The 19366-nt window shown below is 36.7% G+C and overlaps 1 protein-coding gene across 1 annotated transcript in view; it reads left to right on the top strand.

Moving 5' to 3' along the window:
- Positions 1 to 3244: 3244 nt before the first annotated feature.
- LOC124805142 overlaps positions 3245 to 19366 on the top strand; it is a 28197-nt gene continuing 12075 nt past the window's right edge. The window contains exons 1-5 of the mRNA XM_047265612.1: positions 3245 to 3347; positions 3450 to 3518; positions 3637 to 3965; positions 5759 to 6015; positions 8431 to 8632. Coding sequence (XP_047121568.1) covers positions 3280 to 3347; positions 3450 to 3518; positions 3637 to 3965; positions 5759 to 6015; positions 8431 to 8632 — 925 coding nt within the window. The 5' untranslated portion in view covers positions 3245 to 3279. The remainder of the gene's footprint in view (positions 3348 to 3449; positions 3519 to 3636; positions 3966 to 5758; positions 6016 to 8430; positions 8633 to 19366) is intronic.

Here is a 19366-nt window from a genome sequence, read left to right as displayed (position 1 = left end):
CGCATGGTGGTACCGAAGCACACAAACTTAGTTTACGAGCATAATCAGCCACGAATTGTAAGAATCTTAAATACGCCAACTAAGAGGATCTTCTCTTGGAACTTTGTAAGCTTGCAGAAATCATCTTAGGCGTGAGCTTTTTGCAAGGACACCGTCTTCAGAAATCTCATAACTGGCAACTTAACTTTTTACAATCGCGGGAAGCTCAGCTTCTGCGGTTTTAACCAGTTTGGTGTGTCTAAAAGAGCAAAAAGATCTGATACACAATTCATGGTTTTTCGACATGTATCGATTTCTTGGCGAAACCTGTCGATGCTCTCTGACATTGACCTTCTCAGTTGCCGATGCCTTGTCAGGAATTAAACGAGAAAAAAATAATATCTTTACAACTAGTGTTCCAGAACCTATCAAGTCTTTGTCACCCCCCACGGAGCTACTTTCCAGTGCGAACCGCAACTTCTAGCACTTCTGCAGAGCGCTTGTTCTTCGTTATGAAACTTAATATTAAAAACACATACGTGACAGACATTGAGAATATGAGGTATGCGTAGTTCTTGGAAAGACGACGTTTCCTTTCACGAATGTGTAAGGAATATAAAACTAAATCGTACGAAAGAGAGATCAGTGTGTGTGAGATACGTGTTTGATATGTGATATGTTTCATAACAAACATAATTATTATAATAAACCGGACGAATTACTCTTTAACTGGCTACTGGAGAACTAGTGTTCCTTATATCAAAACATTCAGGAATAAATCCTCATTAGCTTCCAAAGTTTGGCGTCACCTCGAATACCTGTAACAAACGGAACGATCATTAGCAGAAATACGAAGCATATGAGGGAGAATACCATGACACGAAAGACTTCACACGGAAATTGAATAATGTGTTTACAATATTATATTGTGGTAAGGTTGCGTAGATTTGAAATACCAGCACGCAATTTTTTATAGAAGTAAATGCAAGCTGGAAGCGCTTCGAAGGCCCAGCGGCCGCAACACAGCCTATGAAACCCTCAACAGGACCATGAAACTGCATTATCATACTAAGCGAGAGGAATTTAATGTGTTTTAACAATCGGGAAACGTTCACTGTTAGTAAAAAAAATAATATGATATGCCGGTAGAGCCTAAATAACAAGCGGTAAGCATCGCCGGCTAACATCGGAGGGTCTCTGCTGCGAATCCTGATAACCATTAAAGATTTTCTTCGCAGCATAAAGCCTAGGATGCGTTTTTTTTTTTTTTTTAAAAATAATTCATGAAGCCAAAAACGAGATGCTACTAGAACCATTAAGAAAATTAAATTGTTACGCAATCCTCCAGAGTTGGGTGAAATCACCGTGTAATAGAAAGTGGGTCGAACATTTAATTTAAAACCCTAAATGACTTTTTCCCAGTCATCAAACGATCAACTGACATGTTCATTGCACCTAGTGAAACTTCTCATATCAGATGGCAGATACACAAATACGACGGAGGGTGTACATTTGAATATAGAGCTCCAATTCAGCCCCTGAAGGCTGGCTGCCGTCTCATTCTCTGTCGTTCGCCGTCGTGCGGATACCGTATGTTGACGCATGTGGTCAGCTCTCCCGGCCGTTTTGTCTACTTTCCAGACCGCGGAGAACTACATCTCGTTCAAGAAACTCCAAGTACCTCACCAGTTGACACCACGAGTGAACCCCGTACTAATTCTCATCCCTTCCGCGCCCCCAAAGGAAAGTCCTTGGCGGTAATGGGAATCGAAATCGGATCCTTTCATGGGAGCTATCTGTCTGTTTTTCGTCATCCCGTATGTGCAGCTCTCACATGACTCCTCTTCAAGGTCACCATTGAAAACTTCACTCACGATTGGTTGGTTGACTGTCCGTTTTAACGACGGATTATAAAACTGTGTGCTCAGTCCATGGTCAAATAGAAGAGATTAAAATTTGATTCATACTACGCGAGGAAAATACTAAACGTTTGGAAGTAAAAGTCGCACTACAGAAATGACAATGAAGAGGAAAGAAACTCACTGTCAGCCATGAACTATGTTAAAGAACCATCACAGCATTCGCCCGAAGTAACATACAAAATAGATGAATGGCAGGGCATTTGCTACCACGCTTGAATATAAGTTCGTTGCTTACCACTGCGCCTTGGGTACGAAGGAGGGGCAATAGTCTCGACACTCGGTTAGATAACTCGTATTTGTTGGCAGCGTTAAAGACGAATAAATTTATGTAGACGTTTTAAAATGAGTTTGTAACCAGTCTCTACACACTAGGCCTCAAAGGAAGAATTATACTTCCTACTAGACAAAAATGTTAATACATTTTTAATTACGCCTAATAATTTTAAACAGCAATAGACGTAACGCCATTATTAATGACTATTACGCTGCCTCATACATATGACACCACACATATTATTCTTGTAGTGACCGTTTTCATATGACTAGGATGTGTAACACCTAGCGAAAAATGTTCTCGTCTTTGTTATGAAACAAATAAGTAGGAACGTGTATTTTTCCCATCTGTTTGTGGATGTATATCTATTTCTGTCATACAGGTACAATAACAATAAAATGTGTCATTATAACATTCTACATCCTTTTGCTGATACTACATAGCACTCGTTTCTGAAGGTGTTTTTTACGAGAAAGCATTTCCTGGTATATCCTGACTTGGGTTTTGTACTGCAGAGGGGGAAATGATAAAGAACAATGCTGTTCTGCCGAAAGAAAAAAAGGGTTAGATTTTGCTATGTAAATTTGTAAGGCCTCATTGTGAACCACACACAATACTTGCCTAACCACAACCTCACTTCTACGTTCATTCCGCCGTGCTTCTTGGGCTGTATCCGGAAGTAACGGGACCAACTGTTGAAAACTTAAAAAGACAGTGACAGAACAGGTTTATACGTTATAAATTTTCCATACGTTACTTATCGATTGTGTCTTTCGATTTAAAGAGCATCAGTTACACCAACAATTTAGTTCTGTCAAACAAAAATCTAATTCCGTCTTTATTAAAAATAAAACGCCGTAAATTTTGATTTATAAATCACATATTTCGTTATTATATCAGCTTTTTATACTGGCAAATTCCTAATATATTACAAGTCATGCAGCAACGTACGAGGACTATCGACTGACGCGATTGCCACGCAGTATTTGTTTACACTCTTTGACACAGTAATGGCAACTTGATTAATTTTATTAGGTATCGTTCCTTTATTTATATTCTGTTTGTTTGTGTCAGTGTTACGTTTTCCATATTTTTTCAAATAAAATGATGGAACAGGCAGTAGAAAGTATAGAGATGAAAACAGAAGAACCGTCTTCGCACGATTTTACAAGGTAACTTGTAAAAGACAGTTTGGTTAATTTTATTACGTACAGTCTCCTTATTTTTCTGTATTTGTATATAACAGGTTAACATATTATGTATTTATTGATTAGCACGATGGATCAGGGCGCGGAGAATGACGAGCCCAGAACAGATGATTCGTCGCCAAAGGAATTTACGAGGTATCTAAAAAAATTCATTCGGTCTAGAAAACAAATACAAATTAATAATGTCATATGACAGTCAATGCGACATCGTGTTTCGCTGGCCTTATCCTCCACTGTGTTCGACAATTTTCAGGCATTGCGAATATTTTCACATGGTTATTAGACCTATGCTAACACCCGGTCATGAGGGTGAACTGTGCGAATGGATGAAGGAAATGGGTTTACTTCGAAGAACCTGGAGATGTACAAATGAGGACTGTAAAGGCGTAAATGGATACATGACGTGGAATAAAGCTCGTGTTGTTGACAAATATAACTGGGCGTGCCCGAACTGTTCTAAGAAGTTATCAATAAGAGAAGGGTCATTTTTTATACACATAAAATGTGAATTGAAACAGATTTTCCAAGCAATTCTATGTTGGTGTGAACAAACTCCTGTAGCCCAAGCTTCAGCTACTTTAGGTAAGTTTGCAGAGAGGTTGTTTTCATGTAAGCCTACCTCTGTATCAGAAATATAAGTAACTGTCATATTTTGCTTTAAGAATTGTGTTCAGTGCATTTCTATTAGCAATTTATATGTACAAAGTTCATTGTACAATGATGTAGCATTTATCAGCCTAATAATAAGGAAAACCTAATGTCAAATACTTAGACGTATTTATATTCACACATATGTTTAATGAAAGTGCAATTGGTTGGCTGTAACATTCTCTAACAAATCGTCCCAGCTTTTCCTTGAATTGATTCTCCATCTAACTGAATTGAAGCCCAGTGTCTTCACAAATGCATTACCTTATTCGGTTATATCCAACTTATGCCTATGTCCATACATACTTGTAATAAGTTAGCTTGATAAAATCTGAGATTATGTGCTTTTTGACTGATCATCAGTAACAAATATACTTTCTAAGCTCCTTAGTGGTATTACAAGGAGTGAATTCATTTTTGGCATTTTTATTGTGATTGTTACTTGCTCAAGGGAGTGGTAAACGACCCTTTTAGTTTGCTGAGTGTGTGTTTTCGAATCAGTGGTTAAAATACTAGATGTAGAAGACAGTTGAAGTATGAAATTTGAGAAATATTGCAATAGAGATTTCTTTCCCTAATTCTGAGTTGAGAGTGGATCTGAAATATTTGATACTCCATTCATTGTTTAACTTCCACATTACATTTAACAAATTTAAAATATGTAATCCTTATTGAGATTCAGTGTTCAAAATGTACAGTGGCATTATGATTGTCATACACTTGCCGTTGCATTAAGTATTTGTTTGAAATTTATCACTTTCAGCAACATCTTTACTGTTTTGAAAAATTTATTTCATCATTGTCCATGCTCAGCGGCTTTTATCAGTGAGGTCACATGTTCTATGATATCACTAACATACAAGTCCTCCAAGCAACATAGTGGTATTAACAGCACACAAGTGTTGAAAAATGAGTAACTTACACTGTTTGCTTTGAAGAAGTGCGTTCATTCTTACTTATTTCAGAGTATCAATGTTTGTGTGAGAGTGGTGTATTAATAAGATAATTTACACAATTTCTCTTCAACATAAACACAATACACTCTTTATTTTATAATTGCATTAATGTTACTCTAACCTGATTAAAATTAACTGTTTGTTGACATTGAACACCTAGGAACCGAGTTCCTCCAGTCTGAGCTTGTAGTGTCATGCACATAGTGCCTGCTGTTGACAGTGGCCTAGAACAAAATGTCAACTCTCTTGGAGTGTTAATAATAGTAAGCAGCATCCAATACATTCAGAATAGGCAGTTATTAACAGTGCAAATATTGAGACCTGGCAACTGGCTATTAAGATGTCGCTGACCACAGCAGAAGGTGTTGCATTCTGTTTTAGCAGGCATCTGTTTGACAAAGTTTTACACACGTGGCAGGTGGCAGCTGTTGTGGAAACACTGTAGTGGCACATGATGGTTGTGAGCTAACAATTAATTTCAATTAGACTGTAACATCTGGCTTAATCTTGGAAATTTGGTTTTGCTAAAACACTTTAGAGAAGTGTTAGAATGTGTCATTAAAAAAGGTCAGCACTGCTGCTCTTCCTTGTTTCTGGCTAGTCGAGCTTTCGCCCTGCTTTTATGATAATTACATTGACGATGTATTAAACTGTGTGCACTTCGTTCTTGGTAAAAAGTAATTTTGTTGAGAAGTTTTGTTAATATCCTAACCATTCTCAGTTATGTATATACATATATATATTTAAATATGCCTCTGATTCTTATTTCAGGTATTAAAGATCATGTAGTTAAACGAATCTACGACCGTTGCAGTGAAGTGGCAAGCAAGTATGTGGAAGACCACAACCATGCTTGGCTTCTTGGTGGTGACAATGCTGTAGTAGTTATTGATATATTCCCTGATGGTTACATGACGTCTAATCCAGCCGTAATTGATTGCGCTGGCAAAAAAAACACCAAGAAGGTCTTATGTATAGCTGACACAAGCCAAATGCCTGCTCGAATATGGGCAAGGATCTTGGAACAGGTGTGCCATTTAGCTTATGTTTCCAAACAGTATTTTACTGAGGGTTTAGTTGTTTCCAATTGATTTAAGAGTCTTATTAGTACAGATACTATAAGCAAGTAATACTTATCTATCCTGTGCTGAGCCAATTTAATCTCCATGTGGAATATTAAATGTAGTAAAGGCCACCAAACACACAGTTCATGCAAAATTCTGTCCGAATGTGGCATGTTTTACACCAAGGCAGTTGAGGGAAGGTGTAAGGAATGTGATCGGCACAGCTCACTGAAACAACCAAGCAGATGTTGGTGTATACTGCACATAGTATAACCATGCGAAGAGGTATGATAAGAGCAGTAACTTAGTTGAATCCAGATTTTTGTGATCATATAAATAAGTCTTCAGGCGAGACTTTTGCATGTCACTTAACCACTTCTGCATTGTAACTGAAGTGATTGTGCCCTGATGACTAGCATAAACACTGGAAACCACACAGATTTTTCTGGTGTTGTGAACAGTGTTAATGTGATTAAATTAAAGAGGTAAGAAGTTTCTTTTTTCCAGGCTACAAATCTAAAGGTCCGCATTGAGTCATTAGTCAGTCCTGGCTATTTTTTGTCATTTAGTGTGGATCGCTTTACTTATATAGAACTGATACTAATGTAAGTCAAGTTTTGCATCTGTAATGTTTGTAGTCTTTTCTTTTTTATAATGTGACCTCAGACCCACTTTTCTGTTTTGATGCAGTTTACACCTCCTCAAGAACAATTGGTGACCACTTTCCAAGACACGATTTTTAAATTTATTTTCCAGTATTTAATTATGTTCTACCAACCTTCCATGGTAAATTTTCAGGTTAACTCCACCATTTTGTTATCAAAAGGAGTTCAGTCAATTACTAGTGCTTACATGGAAATTCAATGTTTCATGCTATCTGCTGTTAGGCACAATGTGAATGTTTTTAGAAAAGAGTTATCACCTCTTTCTTCTTGATCATGTGAAAATGTATGTTTCAGAATAACTTTACCAATTGGAGCAAAAACTCAGCAATTCCAGGTTCAGTTCCTGTCAGTAGTTTGTCATAGTCAGTTAACATGCCCATTTACTTCATCTGTAAAAAATCCGGTGTGTACACACATGCAGAGATGCTCAGTAAATGTAAAAAATTAAAAGTTTGCAGGACGTAGCTAAGACGAAGTACCACATGGCCATCTAGTTATTACCACATGAACTATGTTAGCAGGCACACAAAACATATTTTAAAAGCATTAATGACACTTGCTGCCTTGGCAGTTATCAAGGTTTCAATTTATGCAAAAATTGAGATTCAGTACTTGGTTTATTAAGATCTTGCAAACCACCCAATCATTATTTGAAAATGCGTACAGATGTACATTTCATTGAATGTTGACTGAATGATCTCCATGTGTTGAAATCAGATATAAATGGATTACTAACAGTACCTCACAATCTGGCTGAAGCCTTCAGAAACACATTTACTCACAGCAAGTGATAAAAATGACCAGCTGTTTTGCAGAAATATCAAACTTAATTATGGCATCATCAATCCAGGTGGACAGGCTCACTTATTTAGGTTTTTTAGGGTTCTTCTGAATTGCTTTATACAAATATCAAATTATTCCATATATACCAAAAGCAGTTCTCTCGCCGGTTCTTCCTCTATTTGGACTGATATTCCAGTAACTTAACCTATTCGAAGGTATGTTGGCTGCTGCAAACCTCTGCACACTTTGAAAATATAGAAAAGGATCATTTTTTTCAAGCTATGTATTTCAAAATATTGTCATTCTCACATTAAAAAAAGAGTTGACATTGTCTTGTTGTATTTATGTAATGACCACTTTCTAGGCCAGGCAATAGTGACTTCTCCATTGGAATGATTTTCATTTGCTTTTTATGTTGTAACTGGAAATGATTCTGCAAATGAAGTTCTGGATGAGTTTCGAGCTTTTCTGTCAAAGTATGTTGTGCCTCCGCTCACTGTTCTTGCTGGTGAGTCCAAACCGAATGTAGATATTTGGCAGCAGTCCTGTGTATACTATCGTATCAACTGTATTTGTTGATGTAAGTGATTAAACGTGAGGGAGAGACTTCATTGTGGTGTCATGTACAAAAAATTCAACACAATTGTAGATAGGTGTTTCTGGTGTGCTGACATTGCAGTTAGGTCCTTACATGATAACTGCAGTCTTGATGATGTATCTGTGATTTATAAATGTATATTGGCATAGTAAAAATACTGATGGAAAAACAACAGATGAATTTTATTATCAAGTTTTACACAAAATTTAATTGCCTTGTTGCATTTCGCATTTTCTTTTTGAGAGAATAAAACTTGTTATGAGGGACTCCCTTACCGTTACTAAATAGCTCATAATTCTTTAAATTTTAAGAAGTCTTTCCTTTGCGTGACAGGAACATCAAGGAGCAGTTGAAGAAGCTCTAATGTATGTTACACAGCAAATACGACCAGGATCAACTCTAGTGGCAAATGAAAGAGCACATGCATGTCCATACAGTGCTATCTGCCAGTTAAAAGGCTATCCCAGTATTATAAGTGTTGAGACACTTATGGAACTAGATCTTCCAGGTACTCGGAGAGTGCAGGAGAATTTAGGTGAGTCTTAATGAACATACTTGGACTTATTTTTTCATTACTATCTTTGTTAACAAATGTGGGTTGTGCAGTCTCTAGCTAAGTAATTAAATATTATATATAAAAAAACAAAGATGAGGTGACTTACCGAACAAAAGCGCTGGCAGGTCGATAGACACACAAACAAACACAAACATACACACAAAATTCAAGCTTTCGCAACAAACTGTTGCCTCATCAGGAAATGTCTGCTTGTGTCTGTATGTGTGGATGGATATGTGCGTGTGTGCGAGTGTATACCTGCCCTTTTTTTCCCCCTAAGGTAAGTCTTTCCGCTCCCGGGATTGGAATTACTCCTTACCTTCTCTGTCTGTATGTGTGGATGGATATGTGCGTGTGTGCGAGTGTATACCTGTCCTTTTTTCCCCCTAAGGTAAGTCTTTCCGCTCCCGGGATTGGAATGACTCCTTACCCTCTCCTTTAAAACCCACTTCCTTTCGTCTTCCCCTCTCCTTCCCTCTTTCCTGATGAGGCAACAGTTTGTTGCGAAAGCTTGAATTTTGTGTGTATGTTTGTGTTTGTTTGTGTGTCTATCGACCTGCCAGCGCTTTTGTTCAGTAAGTCACCTCATCTTTGTTTTTTTATATATAATTTTTCTCACGTGGAATGTTTCCTTCCATTATATTGATATCATTAAGTAATTAAATAGTTGGATTATTAACACTGAGGGTGAACATTAATGAAACTGACAAACTGCAGGGGCGGATTCTTGACTGCAAATGGAGGAAAAAAGGTCCTGTGAACATGTACCTGGAAATGCATAATTGCCATGCCAGATGGTGCTGATGAATGAAACTTCCTCTGACCATGTACCATGTGTTCCTTGTGTATTACAGGCTGTGTGATGGATACAGCATACTGTAAGCAGCAGAATGGTCTGATATTCATGTCAGGATGGTGTTTGTGTATGACCAAGCAGAGAGGAACAGTCAAGAGGCAGCATGGCTATTCCAAAACAAATACAATCACAGACACCAACCACATCACACGATGTTTCAAGCCCTTTTTGGGCATTTTTGTGATCATGGGTTCTTTCAGACACAGGAATGTACAGGGAGGCAGTGGACTATGCATACACCAGATTTGGAGGACCAGGCTCTACAGGATATTGAGACAAGTAGAAGCTTCAGTCAAGTGGTCTGCCATATGGTGTCAGCCAAAGTACGAAAAAGTGTTTGTCTGAAAGAACTTGTGATCACACATACATACAAAAAGAGCTTGAAATGTTGTTTGATGTGATTGGTGTCTGTGAGCGTATTTGTTTTGGTATAGTCTAGTTGCCTCTCGACCATGTCCTTCTTCTTGGTGGTACACAAATACCATTTTGACGTGTTCTCGACATGAATACCAGACCATTCTGCTGGTTACAGTACACTGCGTCAATTTCACAGTCTGCAACACAAGCGAAACACGTGGCATGTGGTCAGAGGAAGTTTCATTTGCAGATACATGTTCATGGGATCTATTTTCCTCCGTTTCCAGTCAGGAATTCATCCCTGCAGTTCGTCAGTTTTTTCTGATGTTCACCCTGTATAACCACTTCTCAGTATATAATAGTTCTTTAGAACAAAATCTTTTACCAGCCATGGTAGAATATTAAAGTGGCTACACTCACCTAAATTGGGATAGTTTTGTTTTTGCTAACTGCAGAATGCTAGATAACTGCACTAAATTTAGTTGTCGTAGGACTGGAGGTTTGTATAAGGAAACAGAGAAAGAAAGAAAGAAAATACTTTAGAAGTATAGAAAGATGAAGACAAGCTATAAAGGAAAGGTTTCTTCATATTGTGCCTAAAGTTAGTAGAGAGACTATATTTTGAAATAAGAAATATCAAACCACACAAGATATTTTTCAGAAGCCAAATATGATACTAAATTAGTTGTGGAAAGAAGGGCAATTCGTTTCAGGGGGAGTTGGTTCCAACTATATAGTTGGGAATGGGTACTTATAAGTATATAAGCATAAGCAAATATAATTAACAGATATCAGTTTTGAAACAGTAAAGTTACATAGAAAATTTAAAAAAAATATTAACGTATATTCAATTTTCGATTTCGGAAAAAATACTAGGATGTGGAAAAATGTTTATATCACGTTTCTCCAACCTGCTGGGAACCTGTTTTTGGTCTTAAATAATACCTTAGATTGTAAGCTTCCTAATAAAATAAAAATTTTAGGGGGTCTTCCACCAGTTGACACACACATCTGAAATCAAACTGTTTTTTGCTGTGAAGGAGAAGGTCATTTTAAATAAGTTCGTCCACTCACTGTCTCAGATGCAAGGGTATCAAATTAGCATATTTAAGTATAACTCATTCCAAGCTGGCAAGTTAACTTTAAGGGTGTAAATTTATTTTCTTTCATTTGACTAATTCAGTACTTATGTAAGTTGTGTGTTCAGCCAGTCACCTACTCACAGCGATAAAAAGTGTTCTTAGGCAGCAGTAGCTTGTTTGAAACCTTTATAGGCATTGAAACAATGCAACAATTGCAGAAATTCATTGTTGAGAATAACTGGCATGCAACAATTAGTCTGTTTGGGCTCAGTTGCTTTTTTTCTTTCTGTGAGACAGGCCATATCTGTTTGTGGTGCAGCCCTATCATTCCATTTGTATAAAGTATGTTTTAAGTGAATTAGTGCTCACTTAATTGTAAAGGAAAATGTGAATTCTTGCACTGTTGGAATATTACTAAAAACTCCATGTCATTTAGCAACCTATACCTTAGTAAAAACTCCAAAAATTAGAAGAGCTAAGTGAATACCAACGAGATTTGATATTACTGCGATCCAATATAAGTATTCCTCAAGATCAAGAAAGTACTACTATATGTGGACATCACAGATACTATTATTTAATTTTTTGGAAGTCATCAAAGAACTTGTTGTGATCCTTTCAAAAAACACAAGCAGTTAAGACATCTTTGAGACCAGGTTACTTGTCTTTGTCTACAAAATTAACTGCTAAAAGAATTTATGTAAAACCAGGCCAAAAACTGCGCACAACATGTCATAAGATTTGTGGACAGAAAATTGACATCAGTGATAGAAATGAGAGTGATGCAGATGACCCGGAGGTGATATATCATTAATCAGTACTAAAAAGTAAAAGTATTGAGGATGCAAGTAAAGCTTTACATGATTTGGGGTGCTCTTCTTAAAACTTCACTCCATTCCAAATCATAGGAAGGCTTCAATGGCAAAAAGTGGGTAGAAAAAGTGAAGCATGTTTTTGAAAGAAAATTGTGCCAGGCATTAGACTGCAGTATTGAAGTTTCTGACCATAGAGAAGAAAAAGTTGATGATGAAATTATTAAGAAAGCCAAAGATTTTGAGGGTTAGCTCCACCCACTTGATCAAAAGCAAGCAAGGAAACTGAAAACATTAATTGGTGTTTTATCAATTCCTAAATCAAGCAGGGGGAAAGTTATTGCTGCTAAGTGGTAAAGGTTGTCACTAATGTCTACCAATATGCTGAATATACTTGAATGTTACCAGAAGCAAAAGACAAAGTTAGCATTCATAAGAATGTGTATATGCAAAAAAGACACCCTTTGCCACTTAAGGGAACTATACTTATGTTTTAAATGAAAGAATCCAAACATTAACATTGGTCTTTCGAAATTTTGTTCACTGAGATCGAAGTGATTTATTTTAGCTGAAGTGCCTGCACTCATTCAGAGAGAGAGAGAGAGAGAGAGAGAGAGAGAGAGAGAGTGTGTGTGTGTGTGTGTGTGTGTGTGTGTGTGTGGTATCCATCAAAATGCAAAACTGATTTCAGATGCAGAACACATTGAAGAAACATACAAAGAACTTATAAAATTTATTGTACGTGACTCTAAAAACTGCATCTGCATGCCTAATCACTATGATAATTGTCCCCAGTGATGACTGTCAGAATTATTTAAAAAGAAATTAGCTTACAAAGATGCTGATGTTGAAATAGAGTTCAGCCAGTGGGTAAACACAGATCATTGGGCAGAATTGGTAAAGCAGTCTGCAACTGTTGGTGAATACGTGGACTTGGTGGTAACAAAATTACAGGCACTTAAAAAACACTCATTTAGATCTAAGTGTCAGTCAAAATCATTGAAAAAATTGAAAGAAAATCTAACCTCAGCAAAAGCAGTTCTGTTAATGGACTTTGCTGAAAACTTTAGTTTTGTAATTCAGAATGCAATTCAGAGTTACAACTGGACAAGAAGCATCTGTACAATCCATCCCATGTGTGTTTATGTGGTAAATGAAGAAACTAAATTGGTAATAGTGAACCACTGCTTTATAAGTTATGATATGGAACATGATGTAGGATTTGTGAATGCTGTCCAGGAAGAAATCGATAAGTGGCTGGTAGAGAATTACCCACAAGTGAAGAAAATGCATTATTTCACTGACAGATGTGCTGCTCAATGTAAGAATAGAAAAAGATTTAAAAATTTGTGTGAGCACAAAAATGATTTTTCTATTGACGCTGAGCATTCTCTTTTTGCTGCTAACCATGGTAAATCTGTGTGCAATGCTTTGGGAGGAACTATAAAACATATATTGAGAAGAGTTAGTGTTCAACTAACGAATGATGCACAAATAACAACTGCATCTGGTGTTTACGATTTCTGCAAAGCTAATAATGATAAATGGTTTTTTAATAGAGAAAGTCTGTGTAGATTTCCTATGCAAGAACCTTGAGAAGAGATTTTCGACAACCCGCACAGTACCTGGTACCAGTAATTTTCACCATTACAAACCACTTTCTTGTGTTTCCTTATAGATTAGGAGAGAACTTCTTCTGAAAAGCTGTCCTTGATTATTTTTCAATCAATGAAAATGCCCCACAGTGGACACACACTTGTCCTCGACAAAATTCTTATGTATCAACTGTATATGATGACAGGTGCTACTTTGCCTTTGTCAGAACTACTTTTTCTTCATGCTCCTGGACAAGCAGTGTCATTCTTTTGGCCTGAGAGGGAAGACTCTTGTTTTGTGCCTTTGGAAAACATTTTATGTGCTGTTGGTGTTCCTAAATCAACATTAGGCAGACTGTATTACTTTAATGAAAAAGGTATGAAGTTAACAGAATATAATTGGTCACAGTGGATTAAAAACAGAGATGCTCTTAAGGAGTTTCATTGATAGTTTCAGGGATCATCACTACTGAACATGTACATTTTAAATTAACATTATTGTGTCTATAATAATTGTTGTTTAAAGATCTTAATTTGTCACCCTAAATAAAGTTAACCTGTGTAATGAAAATGTTTCAATTAAATTTATAACTTTGGCTCTGTACTTTCATGAGGCAGCCTTATTATAGGTTGTCAGTTTACATAATCTGATTTGAATGACCTGAACAGTGATGTGACATGTTAAATGAATATCCAGTATCTATCAAAACTCAGGATGCTGCTTCTTTTTTCTTTTTTAAAAAATAATACCAGAGTTTCGATAAAAATAAATCTTGCATCAGCTGTCAGAAAGTGTTATACATATTTAAAAATCATTGTTTGGGCCACAGTAGCTTGATTTTCTGTATTCCCATAAGGCAAGAATAGTTATTAACTTTTTTACCAATAAAGATACATCCCTTCTGTGATGTGTGGAGAAATATGACAGTGATGTGTTGAAAATAAGATATGTTCTGTTATTATTATTATTATTATTACTGTCTGAAGTAATGCAATCAAAATAACAAACTTAAGTTGCAGCATTTACATTTGCAAAAAATTTCCATTTTTTCCCCTCTAACTATATAAAGTATGTGGAGAAATTTCACATTGACTATTGCCATGCAGAAAGTAACTAGTAGAAAAAGTTTTGTGAATCTCTGAATCAGTGTGTGTCAGCTATGGATGATCTTACTTAGAATTATTATAATTTTTTCATCACAACATAATGATTTCAGATTTATTTGTGAGTCCATTTGTAGAAAACCCATTAATAATTTTATTTTATTACAATGTGTACTGTTTTGGGGATTATTTAAGACCAATTATGAGTTCCCACCAGGTAGCAGAAATGTGATATAAGCATTTTTCAATGTGGCTGCAGTTTTTCCAGAAATTGGAAATTAACACATATTTAGTTTTTTTGCATTGTTCTTTGTAACTTTACTGCTTCAATAATTCCATATCTGTTAAGTAAGTGCTTCTCTTAACTTATGAAAAAAATTCCAAATTAAAAGCTTCATGAACACCTGAGTTATGGGCATTTGTGTATACAAGTACATTTTGCATTGACATTCCTGCAGAGCTCAGTTATCAGAATATCACTACATTCAAAATTCAATATAGAAAAAACTTTGAGTGAGAGCAGAAAGATAAGCAAATGTGCAAAGTTTCATGAAAATCTGAGATGATGGGTGACATTATCTGCGTGATTTGACGTGGAATGACCCACATTGTCACAGTTTGATAGATTCGTCTGTGCAATGATACCAGAACTATGTATGTGGATTTTTTGTACTCACATCTACATATTGTGATTGTCAGTATTGTCAAATGTTGTCTGTAATTGGGAATTTGATAAACATAATAGTGTGAACACTGGTTTCAGTTGGGCCTAAATCTAGCACAGATCCTTTTGGTGGGGTTGAGCAAAAAAGACATAGGGCTGCTTAAAGAAGAAGAAGAAGAAGAAGAAGAAGAAGTCAGTAGCATCAGGTCAGAATGACTTGTGATGTGGAAGAGTTGTCAGAGTGATGGCATATGACAAGAGTGTTCTATATACTGTATCATAAATTGACTAGGTGATTAGAAGTAGAGTGGAATGCCCATACAAAACTGTAAATGTAACAGAGTATGTAATTTGTGACACCTCCTTAGACACATATATGGGCATGGGGAATCTTCTGATTTTTTAATAAGTTATTGGTTTTATTAGATAATCCACTCTGAAACAAGGTTATTGATTGTATACAGAAAATTTTCAGTGTTGCATGGGAGATGGAGTGGTGGGAAGCATCCAAAGAATTATTGCATGAACAATTCTATTGGCTACCATAAGTTAGAGTATGAGGGTTGTAACATTCGGCAGAAATAAATGATAGCTGTATAGTTACAAACATTGCTGTTAGTTATTGGACACAATGTGTAAACATTTTGGAGATGACTAGAATATATCACATAAAGGTTTCTAGGGAAATCAACAAAATATAAGTAAAAGTTAAATTCAGTGTATCAGTAGATAAAGTAACCACTCGCTACGTAGCAAAGGCAATGAGTAATTGATAGGCACATAAACAGTATTGGAAACCTTAGTGAACTTTTGGAGAATGTCAGTCTGTGGAGCTAATTGGAAAACACTCTCTCTCTCTCTGTATATGTGTGTGTGTGTGTGTGTGTGTGTGTGTGTGTGTGTGTGTGTGTGTGTGTTTTCAGAGGAGAACCATCAGAGGAAGCATGTTGTTTTGTACTTAATTGTGTGAATAAATCTTATTTCTCTGCATTTATGTTGAAATCTCAGAAGTTTCATAACTTTTCATAATACTTATAAATTAAAAATACAGAGCAATAGCGTTCATGGCTAATTGTAGCACTAAAGTGTTATTTAATTAAATATGTAGGTAGCTGCTAATGCAGCTACATTGTTTATCAGTACTCTTTCAACTTGAAGCACATTCATTTGAATAATAAGAATACATATTGCTGACATCTGATAGGCTATGTAATTTTGTCACTGTGTTTATCTGTATTAGCTCTTTCTAAAAAAAGCTGGAAAAATATGAACCAGGCTGTTAAATGATTGATTCACTCATTCTTAGTATTTTAATTATTGCTTGCAAATGATCAAGAACTGGGCATGGAATTTGTCTCCATACAACTAAAATTAACTAGATTGTTGACAGTGGTCATAGAAATTATTCATACATGTACTTTAATGATGTCATTCACATGATACAGTTAAACTGAATTTGGTATTGCTGTATAAACAATGTTCACTTAGTATTTTAACTTCTTTTGTATGCTTTCTTCAGACTTTGGGAATGGATGAAAAACTGAGGGGTAAGTTATTCTTTGCATTTTCTGTTTGAAAATGCAACTGAACCATTATGTCACTGATTTTTAAAATGCTTATAATTCTTTGTTCAGTCTGCATGTAATTGCAGGTGTTTGCACTTTGCACACTAGCTATATAGATCTTTGACAGAGGGGCCATTCTCTTCATGATGATAAAGACTGGGAGATAATATTTCTTCAGTTTTTGCAAATCAGTCTTTTTTATTTATTTATTTATTTTTTTTAAAAAAAAGAGTAGTCAGTGAACATGGACGACGACACTTTCCTGATGGAACTTTCCATTCATAATATGCTTTAATGGTGTGTAGAAGAGGAGTATGAGCAGACTGGACATAGTGAGTTTACATCCACATATACATACATACTCCACAAAACACTGTGAGGTGCATGGTGGAGGGTACACTGTAACAGTACTAGTTATTTCCTCTCCTATATAGGGAATAAAGACTGGCTTATACCTCTGTATGAGCCCTGATTTCTCATATCTTTTCTTCATGATCCTTACCTGAAATGTATGTTGGCAACAGTAAAATCATTCTGTGTTCAGCTTCAAATGACAGTTCTCTAAATTTTCTCTGTAGTGTTCGTCAAAAAGAATTATGCCTTCCCTCCATGGATTCCCATTTGAGTTCCTGAAGCATCTCCGTAATACTTGCATGTTGTTCAGACTTACCGGTGGTAAAAAACAAACAAAACAAAACAAAAAAATTACAGGCCACCTGTGATTTCTTCAGTGTCTTCCTTTAATCTGACATTGTGCAGATCCAAAACACTGTTAGTAGTACTCAAGAACAGGTTGTGCTACTGTCCTATATGCAGTCTCCTTCACAGATGACCACACTTTCTGAAATTCTCCTCGTAAATTGAAGTCAGCCATTTACCATCTCTGCCACACTACTCACATGCTCGTTCCGTTTTGTATCACTCTGAAAAGTCACACCCAGGTATTTAAATAACATGACTGTGTCAAGCAGCACAATACTAATGCTGTGTTTGAACATTATGAGTTTGTTTTTCTTACTCATCTGCATTAATTTTGAATTTTCCTACTTTTAGAGCTAGCTGCCATTATCACACAAACTAGAAATTTTGTCTAAGTCACCTTTTATCCTCTCACAGTCATTAAATTATGAAGCAATTGTAAGAAAATATGAGATAAGAAAGTAAGAGCCCATAAAATGTGTATTAATTATAATTTGAAATCTGCAACTTTAGGTTGGAATGCCTATATAACTTTTATAACTATAAGAGAACATGGTGGTTTATTGACATTAGAATATCGTAGGCTTTGTGGCATGAATTCTACTGTTTCCCCATTGCTACACAATCATGATCTATCTCCAGTGAAACTGATTTCCTATGCCTTATCTGTCGCAATACACACTCAAATGTAAGGAGTGTGAGGCAGCTGTGCTTGATTAAAAATCGAAACCTTCCTGTGATGGCAAGATTCGTAGAGACAGTACTAAAGGAGTGGACACTTTATAGATAGTCGTATCAAAGGAAAAATTTACTTGAGTAAATTATAAAATTACAGAGAGACAGAATGGTTGGTCAGTGTTTATCTTCGGGAGATACATTATTCAGTTGTGTCAGTGGGTATACACAGTAGCAGCTGAAACTATTCTAGTTTTCAAAACTTACAAATTTTTTCGTCAGGAAGGAAGTAGGGGTAAATTGGAGAAGAGTGGTCTCATCCTCACAACAGGTGGACCCTTCTCAACAAGGAGTGAGATGACCTTCCCCTCCTTTATAATATTTCCCAACCAACCCCCTTTCTTGCCTGAAGAAGAAACTATTGGCCGTACTAGAATTTTTTTCTTCTGAATGTAAGTACTGGCCAGCCATCCTGATGCACTATAGATACACTATGTGATCAAAAGTATCTGGACACTTAGCTGAAAATGACTTACAAGTTTGTGGTGCCCTCCATCGGTAATGCTGGAATTCAGTATTGTGTTGGCCCACCCGTAGCCTTAATGACAGCTTCCACTCTCGCAGGCATACATTCAGTCAGGTGCTGGAAGGTTTCTTGGGGAATGGCAGCCCATTCTTCACAGAGTGCTGCACTGGGGAGAGGTATCAATGTTGGTCGGTGAGCCTGGCATGAAGTCAGCATTCCAAAATATCCCAAAGGTGTTCTATAGGATTCAGGTCAGGACTCTGTGCAGGCCAGTCCATTACGGGGATGTTATTGTTGTGTAACCACTCCACCACAGGCCATGCATTATGAACAGGTGCTCGATCATGTTGAAAGATGCAATCGCCATCCACGAATTGCTCTTCAACATTGGGAAGCAAGAAGGTGCTTAAAACATCACTGTAGGCCTCTGCTGTGATAGTGCCATGCAAAACCACAAGGAGTGCAAGTCTCCTCCATGAAAAACACGACCACACCATATTACCACCGCCTCCAAATTTTACTTTTGGCACTACACGTGCTGGCAGATGATGTTCACCGGGCATTCACCGTTCTCACACCCTGCCATCCATTTGCCACCTTGTGTACCATGATTTGTCACTCCACACAGTGTTTTTCCACTGTTCAATCATCCAATGTTTACACTCCTTATACCAAGCGAGGTGTGGTTGGGTATTTACCGGAATGAAGTGTGGTTTATGAGCAGCCACTTGACCATGAAATCAAAGTTTTCTCACCTCCCGTCTAACTGTCATAGTAT

Source organism: Schistocerca piceifrons, chromosome 1 (genome assembly GCF_021461385.2).
Source record: "Schistocerca piceifrons isolate TAMUIC-IGC-003096 chromosome 1, iqSchPice1.1, whole genome shotgun sequence".
NCBI lineage: Eukaryota > Metazoa > Arthropoda > Insecta > Orthoptera > Acrididae > Schistocerca > Schistocerca piceifrons.
This window is presented reverse-complemented; position numbering and strand designations above follow the sequence as displayed.